Here is a 9719-nt window from a genome sequence, read left to right as displayed (position 1 = left end):
CCTTGAGTCGTAAGTTACGTTTCGTTTCCTGAAATGTTACATTGTTGCTGCAAAAGTTACATTATTGTTTTTTTTTTTAATTTACGCGTTTTTGGCAAGCATTTCTGTAGCTACGAAACCGCGGGGACTCGCGAAGTAAAAAAAGTGCGCGCGTACACTCAAGCAAAATCAAGTTTTAGTATATGCAAGATACGTTTAATTTTGTCATGGCGAGCCATCCTAAGTGTGATATGGAGTGAAATACTTTTTAGACCCGCCAGTTTTAAGTGCGTTCAATTTGGATGCGTTGAATAGAAATGCGTTCGTAAACTGTTTATAATAAATAATTTATATTACAAATCTCGTTGTTCTCAAAAGTTACGAAAATTGCCTTAAATATAAAAATTACTTACATGTTACGCGAGAGGGTCAAAAGTAACGAAAAATGTAAGAAATGTAACCTTCTGGCAACACTGCATTTTACCCTTTTGACAGTTGTGGTTTAATTTTGTCTATGGTAGTTAATGGTAGAAAAATGACAGCAAGCAGAAAGTGATAAAAGGCGGAATAAGTGTTTTTCGCTAAAATTCTTTGATGTTATTTTGTTTTACCACTGAATTATAATCTTCTAAGTATGATGTCTACGACGGAAGGCGAATTAGATGTGGAGGTGCCTAATGATCGAGAGGAGGGGGAGGTTAGAATGCCACTTTTACTGACATCTATTTTACCAAATAAAATTGTATTTCACGTGTAATTACATATACTGGTTACATAAAAGTGTTAAGTTACTTGTTTCCTTCATCATAGATATTATAATTAATACGTTTTGTGATAAAGTTAATGTGAAAACGTAAAATCACGTCGTGACGTTTAGGGCGTACATTTTTGGCCGCGTTCATGTGACAGTAATCGTTCAAGCTATAAAAATGAAGCGTCAATGAACCAGAAAGTGCGTAAGAGCTTTATATTACATTTCACACTATCACAATAGATATTATAATATTCGTACTTCATGATTTTGCGTCTCAAATTTCATAAAAAATGCAATTATGTGGGATAGTTAGAAATTGCCTTACTTTAGCAAAGTCCATGAAATTTGGAACGATATAAAATTCAAGGTAGAAAAAAAATGGGTATAAATTCTAATTTACTAATATCACAAATCATATAGAAGTGTTGTTTGTAAAGTGATAATAAAATCTCAAAATAATAACTTAGTCCTACAAAATCATGTTCGAAGAAACTTTTTATACTAAGTTCCCTAAATAGTATGTATTTGGGTGCTGATCCTATTGTTGGTGTCAGTTTTTTTCCGTATAACAATAGGATATTGATTATATGTTAAAAATATATAATTTTGGTGTATAAAACTAATGGTTGAAATGGCTAGATTAGCAAAAAACCACAACCCTATAATAGTATATAGATGTTCCAGATTCAAATAAATCTTTTTATTTTCATCTAGAATAGAGCAACTCAGCTTTTTCCGTTAAATTTAAATCTTGCAAAATCATTTAAATCAGTTTGTGTAAACAATTGTGGCTTGAAATTATCTGGAGAACATTTCAAACTAATTATATACGGGAATAGACTGTGAAACAACATCAATAGAGTTGGGTGACAAAGATAGAAAATCCTGGTCTATGTTGTACCAGCCCATTGACTGATAGAACATTAGATTAAAATTTATTTTTAGTTATATTTGGAAACATGTATAGTGTACAAATAATATTTCAAATTGTTTTGCTCTCTCTATAACATGGGTACTGCACATTTAAAAACGTCTGTTGTGAAATTGATTGCGAACATCCTCGGCCCAAACATATTTTGTGCAGAACCCAACATTTGTCTTAATTTTTGGACCAAAATGTAGAGTATAAAAATATGCCTAACACTGTTCATTATATTTAATTAAATAACATCCAAGAACAGGGTATAGGATAGATTTAACATATTTACAAATGGGAAACTAATGGATAAGGGTTATATGGATGCTTCACCACTGATATGCTGCATTCTTGACTTTGGAGATGGTAATTGGTACACTTTATGATAGAAGTGATGAATAGGAATATTCACAGATCAAACCTGGCCTACAACAGGTCTCAATTTTTATTTGTTTTATTAATTAAAAAGTTACAACTCAATAAGTTCTGAAAATTATGATTTGAATTCTGGCTTAAAGGACCAAAAATATTAGGCCAAATATATAATAAGTGGGAATTACGATTTTAGTACATAGAACTTTTTACCTGTATTTCAAAGGTTGCTTTTTGTAATGTGTATTTAAATTTTAAATTTTCTGTATATCTGTTCAGAGAACTATCCCACGTCTGTCAACATTTTTAAGAGAAAGAAGCATGTTTATTATCATTAATTACCTGAGAAGTACCGTACCTGAATATAATACACTATTGCAATGTTATTTATATATACATATAATTTTAAACTGTTCAAACAATCTCTTGATAGTTAAACTTTTTATTCCACAAAATAATAAATAAATATTGCCCTTATTAATAAACAGAAACCTAGCAATAATGAGATAATGCACCAGTTGACTTAACATAAATGGAAATAGTGTATAATATAATATATTATATATTTTTGTTACAGTTAGAAGATTCAGATGTAGAAGAGGGAACGTACATTCCGTTGACGCGACCGGAAGCCTTCAACCCTCCATCATTGGTTCACATGCAGATTCAAGATGAACAAAGCGATGATCCCACACCAGAGGAGTCATCAGGTTCGGAGTCGGATGAAGAGCCTCGAAGGCGCGCGAAACGGGTGAAGCTGCGCCCGCGGCGGCCGCAGTCATCATCGCAGTCAGACAAAAAAGAAAAATATAATATCTGGTGCAAAACGTTACAGGTAACTTGCAAAACTTGTTTTCTCTTACTTGTACAATTCTATTAAGGAAACATTCTGTCTTCAATATGTAGTAAGTAACTCCAATCAGGAAATAGTATGCAGTTTTGCTAATTTATAACTAAATGACACTTTAAAACTGAAGCTATACTTCCCTTTCAGGAGGATTTATTAACTGAAGACATGGTCTCCTGTGATGTATCCAAAAAAAGTAAATATGGCGTTGAATCTTATGATTATACCATTAAATATAGGCTAGATGACGATTATGTGTCTAAAAAAATTTTTACAAACAATAGTAATTACGAAAGGGAGCGCACGTCAAATAAAAGGAGGTACTCTGATAGGTCAAATGTTAAATTAAGGCTTGGGAAGAGAGAGAACAGCCATCGTCGCCAACACGAAAGATCAGAGCCAAAGTATCTGCCAGATTTGATTGTCACCACAGAAAACTCTATTGACAGCATAGCCACAGAAATTGCCGAGAAATTATCCGAAGAAAAGAAAGATTTAGTGGGTAAGTTACAATTGAATTAACTCAGTTATTTATGTGTTTCTAAATACATATTTCACAATTACTTAGTAAATGATCTTTATCAAGTTGGTATATGAAAGTTATTTAGAACATTTGTTTTGTCCACAGGTAAAATTGTGCAAGTGATTGGTGTAAATAAAGCAATAGAATTATACAAAGAAACACAAAGGCTGGAGGCTGATGGAGGCATGCTAGTCGTTGTAAGTCTTTTGTATATTGTTACTGGTTCACTATTCAAAATCAATATTTTCCATGCACTTGAACTTCCCAAGCAAGCGGCTATTGGGCCAAAAGTAATACTCGCCTGTGAGACTAAAATGGGGAATAGTTAAGGATTATTATCAATCTTCAATTTACTTACATTATCTGTGGGAATTATAGCGGCTGGCATATACAACATTCTCCAATGTTTAGAGAGAATGATAATCGACTTATGGGATATTGACATACATTTATCTAACTATTAACAAAAAAATAAAACTAATCATATTTTCCAGAACGGAACACGCAGACGCACGCCAGGCGGTATCTACTTTTTCTTACTAAAGCGCGACAATGAAGTATCGCAAGAAATGATCAGCCAGATCTTCAACGAAGATAGGAGGGAAACGGCGCGAAATATAAAGAAAGCGCGGTCCAAAAGTCGCCAGAAGGTTATGGAAGAGCTGAAACAGAGTCTCACAGGTAGTTAAAATTTCTTCACCTCTATGTTACATATATGTACCATATTCTTATTTTAATAGATTTTCAAAAAGACTGTCTTATATTGGTATAATTTTGCTATTGATAATTGTCAATTTTCAAATGTTTAAATAATATGCCATTTTAAAATTAAACATCTTAATTTCAGAAGCGGAATTACCATCACTACTATCCCGCGGTGAGACGACAGTCCAATCAGAGCACGGGTCCAACCCGCCGCCGTCTCCGGCGACAGACGCGCGCGACTGTTCGAGCGACACGGACGCGCACACAGACGCGGCGGTGCCCTCCCCCGCGCGGCCTCCTTCACCGCCGCCAGACAGGGATACGCGCCAGTTAAACAACTATGACGATGATGACTTCCTCGAAGTCATGTGCAACGATGACATGGACTTGTTCTAAGTGGTATTTACACTTGTGCGGAAAACTATCTTGTGAAAGTGCGTTCTTGGCCAAGGTTTAATCATGAAATGCGAGTGATTTTTTACTGCTAGTATGCAGCGGATTGTATGATGGAATTGTTATCATACCAGGTCAAATATATTGTGATGATAATGTCCGATGATCCCTTGACGGCGACTCCTACAGTCTTCTTTGATGAGATCGGATATTGTTAGCGAAACAAAGTTTCGTTTAAAACGGTTTAGTAACCAAACAACCTATTTTTACGACCATTTAGATGGAATGGTATTGAAGAATAATTTTGCCCATTCCTCTTATAGTGTAGATTATATGTCACTTAACAGCAATCTGTGCAGATTACCGAGCATAGATGAATACAAAACTGAAGACTGTTCACGAAAATACTGCCTGACAGTTTGGCCTGATACTAATATATTTGGAAATAATGTTAGTGGTGATCATGCATGGTGCTTGTTTATGATTCTTGAGTCAATGTATGTTCTATATGAATTGTGCACATCATATCTCCATATGATGGTATGCTAGTATAGAGGAAAAAAGTTGCTTTTTACCTTTGCCTCAGAAAGGCAGCTTATTAAGTCATAAATCCATTATATGTTAAAGGAACAAAATTGCCTAAAATTTATGTATATATTTTGACACACTATGTATAATATATTTAAATGGGTCATGTTGAAATTATTAATTTTGTTGACTTGGCAACATTAATAAAAATTACAATAGTTTAATGAATATGAAAGCATTTTCGTAAACTCAAGTGTATTATTTTCTATCGACAGCTCTAATTTGGTCTCTATGGTATAATCATAGACTTTGATGTCTCATCTCGTCAGTTATTATAGTATGTAGTGTATGTTACGTTTGTTTATTTATCCCTAGTTTTAATTACTCATGGTAACATACAAAGATACCTACATCTAGAAACTTAGGATTACTTAGTGCTGTAAAATCTAATTACGAGAAACCCTTTATCAACATTAATTATTGAAAATGTATGAAGCAAAACCGCAGTAATTTTCCTTTGGAGTATTTATAAATGGCGTAATTCTTGGCTTAAATCTAATAACAGTAGTTATTAAATGGAACTGTCAGCAAAAAAAATACTTTAACTACCCCACTAATGTAATCAAATAAAACAGTTGGTTGGCTGTTGAAAATAAATAAGATCTATAGTAAAGGTTTTTTTGTTGATGGTACTGTCATAGCCCTTATATAGACTGAGTATGTGGAGGCAATGGCGATTAAAGAAGACGTTAATTTCCGTTCTAATTGCGTTGTTTGTTAATATAGTTGGCACCTCAATGTTTAGAATAATCAAGGGTCAGTTTAAATAGTTTAATGTATTAATGAAGATAGCTTTTGTTATTGGACATAACAAATTACTTTCACTTGTATAAATACCAAAGTGTGAAAATGAGTTTCTATTTTATAAAGAAGGAAAAATATTTTTAAACAATCAAAAATATCGATCTCAACGCATTGTAAAGGAATTGGTGAACTTATCGAAAAATCTGGAACATAATGGAACATATTGTGTACTTTACGAATCGGGGCATTTGTGTTCACTCCGCCTATGAAATTATTTTTGTAAACGAACGTCGGTTATTGTAATGGCTGTAAATTAGCTGTAGATGTAGACAATAATACTTTCCTTTCGGCTGTTGCTGTGGCTGTACTCGCCACGTATAGAGCTTCGATCACACCTACGCGCCGAAAACGCAGCGGCGAAAATAACGTGCTGTAGTGTGTATAAACAAAGTTGAATAGTATCGCTACACAATACTTTTTCTTACGTGAAAACGTCTTTTATGTATCAGATATGATGAATAAAGTGAGGATCGCCTTTTAAAAAATTGAGAAGTAACGGAAATAACGGCTGTGTAGCTTTGAAATATGAACCCCTTCTATATCGTGACCTAAATTATAGGTAGTAACGATTTTGGCTGTGTTTTAAATTCTAATCTTAAGTATATGAATACTTAATTAAAAAATGATCTATTATTCTTTAAACATACATATTATAATAGTATTATAATGTTATTTGTTATACAACCAAAATGCAGCAATTATTTGTCTTTATAATTTCCCTAATCGTCAAAATTTTTGACGAAACAAGCGTTTCATCCCTAACTCATTTAAATACACACAGCAGATCTCATCACATATGTGAACGAAGCTTTATATTATGTACTTTATCTCATACATGGAATTCTATAATTATTAGTGAAGTCTAGACTTGTAACTAGACGGAGCTATCGACATAGAATACGAGAATGTATTTTATTACAGTTTGGCTCAGTGTTTTAAGAAATATGTGTTAATATTTCAGGTGCAAATTTTTTAATGTTTGAAATATATAAAAGTCTATACAGACGAATTTTATACACGTCGACGACGCATATTCAGTGCAGTTCCCGACTGTCACGTTAACAGCGCGTTGTCGGGGAGTAAAAAGCGCACCATCTGAATAGGCCCTTATATTTTTTTAAATAAAGTTCTTCAAAACGCTGAGCAGAGCTGTGTTACTTATGTTTAATACCTAGGGAGTTATTTTTAAATGGTAAATATTGCCAAAATGGCAATTGTAAGCGTTAGAAGTAGTTGCTTCGTACTGATTGTCTTTTATACAAATGGAACGCTTTCAGAAGTGTTGTGAAGATGGTATTGAATACTGTGAACGTTACAGAAATGGACTCTGAAATAATTTGTATAATAAAAATTGGAAACAACTTTGTATTTTTATATTCCTCATTCTGCTAGCCATGTTATTTTGATATTATTAATTAAATAAGTTAATATAAAGAACTCTCCAAGCATCCTTTTCAATAAATGACCCCAATCACTTTTTATATCCATCACAAAAATACACACAGGATATTTTAGGATGTTAGAAAATAATACAGTACCTTACAGGAAAATAATATATTTCAACAATTTAACAAATATAGTGGATGCAATAACTTACAATCCAAAATAGGTACACAAATTATTTTGGCTTAGAATATTTTTGCACATGCTCCACATCCTTGAACATATTTCTAATCGTTTTGCACATTATTTTTGATATATCTATAAAGACTATCAACTTTGGATGAATACTGTACTTAGAACAACTTGCAACATTTCTACAGTTTGAAAATGTGTTGTAAGTAACTATAAAGAGCCAATTCCATTTATTTCATCCATGTTAAAAACTTTTACTGTAATGAAAGTCTTGTGATGTTCTTTGTGTAAAATATCCTATATCTAGGACATGGCATGTCTGCAAAATTTCATCTAAATCCATTAAGAAGTTTCCATGTTTACTTATAACATCTTTGCAGGTGTTTACATAATGTATATTTATACTAGTGAGATATTCGGTAGAACAGAATTCCTGAAGCTCTCCCATCAATACTTAATCTTGGCATTTGAACTTAAAACTCTCTCTTTCTTCATAACAACTGCATCTCCTCTCATCCTGGTCATTATAAGCTATAGTTTATAATGATGTCCTTTTATAGAATATAATTCATTGGCACTATATTTTTCCACATTTTATCTTAAATTACAGAATATACATTTTTATTGAGATCAATTTGTATTAAAGGATTTAATGTATCAGCTATTGGTTGTGAGTACAGAAGTCATCAATAAACATCCAGAAATAAATCTTTTTGAATATAATCCTCATTTGTTCCCCAATTTGCTGTCTATGGGAAGTCCAACATCTGGAAAACAATCGTGAGCTTGTTTAGTATATTCTCTACTGATTTTAAAAAAAGAAATGGTTACTTTACACTTTTTTTTACATTTATTTTATGTTTTGATATAACTCATAATTTAATGGAATAGTAAAGAAGTAACTTATACAATACATATAATTATTACTTTTTTCAAATAGTCTTAAGTTGCACTCAACTGTAATTCACTCATTCATTAAATCCTATACTATTAGAGTAGGTAAGATCAGATCAAGAAGTAAACCATTAATAAAAAAATTAAAATAACTACTAAACCTGCCATATCCCCAAAAACGGACAACATAATGAATTAATTTTGGTTAGGGATTAACAATTTGTATCAACATTCTATAGTATTTGTATGCTCTGCAACATACCCCTGATTCCAACTAACCATATGTAGGTACAATAAATAAATATATTTACCAACTGTGGGAGGCACTTTTCAATATGCTCAATGTCTACTTTCTCGCAGCCTTCTTGCAGGGCATGTGTTGAAGCTCGCAAACAGGTTTCAGTGACGAGGCACTTGGCCACTTCCACCACCAGCAGCAATGCATCATTGCCCAGCTTCATCTTGTTGTCTTGGAACGAACCATTTAATAGCTCTTTTATTATTTCCTGAAATAGATATGGTGTGTAAAGCTTGTCTTATTTATCTGTATAATCTAAGAATCGTTATTTTAAAAATATATACCACTTCAAAAACTAATTCGCAAGTGAATGTTAATATAATTAGTTACATATTTGAATATATTTCAAAATTTTAATAAAAAAAAATTTAATCTCAAACGGTTATTAACGGTTTTGCTATTTAGATTATAAATCTACTTACCTTTTTAAATGTACTTTTTACATTGGAGACGACGGCCGCAGGATCGACGCTGTCTTCTCCTTTTTCGTTACTATTGCGGGCCATTTTGAAGATATTCTCAACTATTGTTTTGAAGACTTAGCAGAACAACAAATATATTTTCAGAATAAGTTTCTGTAGTATTATGAATGGTGTTTGGGCAAAACACCAAAACAGTTAACGCAATATTTTGCAATATGTGGACCGTTTGACATTTATCATTTGACAGATTGACAGCCGTTGAAGTTGACATCTAGCCTCTTGCCTATGTCCATATTTATGTAAAAGTGTCTGTCAAAAAACAACAAATTGGTAGCGCTACGGTAGCAAAAGGTTAAATTTTAAACGGAGCTCGAAAAGGTATTACAGTAGGATAGTGGATTCATTTTGATATACCGATATCATGGAATTATATATACTGGCGCACAACTGCAATATATATGTTTCGGCAGTTAGTTGATTACAGGTAATACTATCAGTAGTACCAACTCGTGAGTGCGTTGCCATCAGCATAGTCACTTACTTTCCAAGGCTTGCGAGTGCCTAATGCGCTTACTCAAAAATCCGGTATGTTTGTATAAACGTACGTCAAGTAAAAAATGTAGTTTCAGTTGAAGCTAGCTTGCTTGTT

The 9719-nt window shown here is 32.9% G+C and overlaps 2 protein-coding genes across 3 annotated transcripts; one reads left to right on the top strand and one right to left on the bottom strand.

Moving 5' to 3' along the window:
- The first annotated feature begins 474 nt into the window (after positions 1–474).
- On the top strand, positions 475–7242 carry LOC115448855 (phosphorylated adapter RNA export protein). 2 transcript variants are annotated; one of them, XM_030176434.2, is made up of 6 exons: positions 475–676; positions 2599–2856; positions 3016–3370; positions 3497–3588; positions 3886–4072; positions 4239–7242. In XM_030176434.2, exons 1-6 carry the CDS (start codon positions 614–616, stop codon positions 4490–4492), a joined length of 1209 nt encoding a protein of 402 aa, XP_030032294.1. In that variant the 5' UTR covers positions 475–613; the 3' UTR covers positions 4493–7242. The 2 variants fall into 2 exon arrangements, with proteins under 2 accessions (XP_030032294.1, XP_030032295.1); XM_030176435.2 differs by lacking the exon at positions 475–676 and adding an exon at positions 717–931.
- A 178-nt stretch (positions 7243–7420) lies between these two features.
- Positions 7421–9331, bottom strand: LOC115448861 (centromere protein X). Its single transcript, XM_030176441.2, has 3 exons — positions 9071–9331; positions 8662–8856; positions 7421–8223 (listed from the first exon to the last, which is right to left on the bottom strand). The coding sequence occupies exons 1-3, from the start codon at positions 9152–9154 to the stop codon at positions 8206–8208; spliced, it is 297 nt and encodes a 98-aa protein (XP_030032301.1). The 5' UTR covers positions 9155–9331; the 3' UTR covers positions 7421–8205.
- Between the last annotated feature and the right edge of the window lie 388 nt (positions 9332–9719).

This window comes from Manduca sexta, chromosome 16, assembly GCF_014839805.1.
Source record: "Manduca sexta isolate Smith_Timp_Sample1 chromosome 16, JHU_Msex_v1.0, whole genome shotgun sequence".
Lineage (NCBI taxonomy): Eukaryota > Metazoa > Arthropoda > Insecta > Lepidoptera > Sphingidae > Manduca > Manduca sexta.
This window is presented reverse-complemented; position numbering and strand designations above follow the sequence as displayed.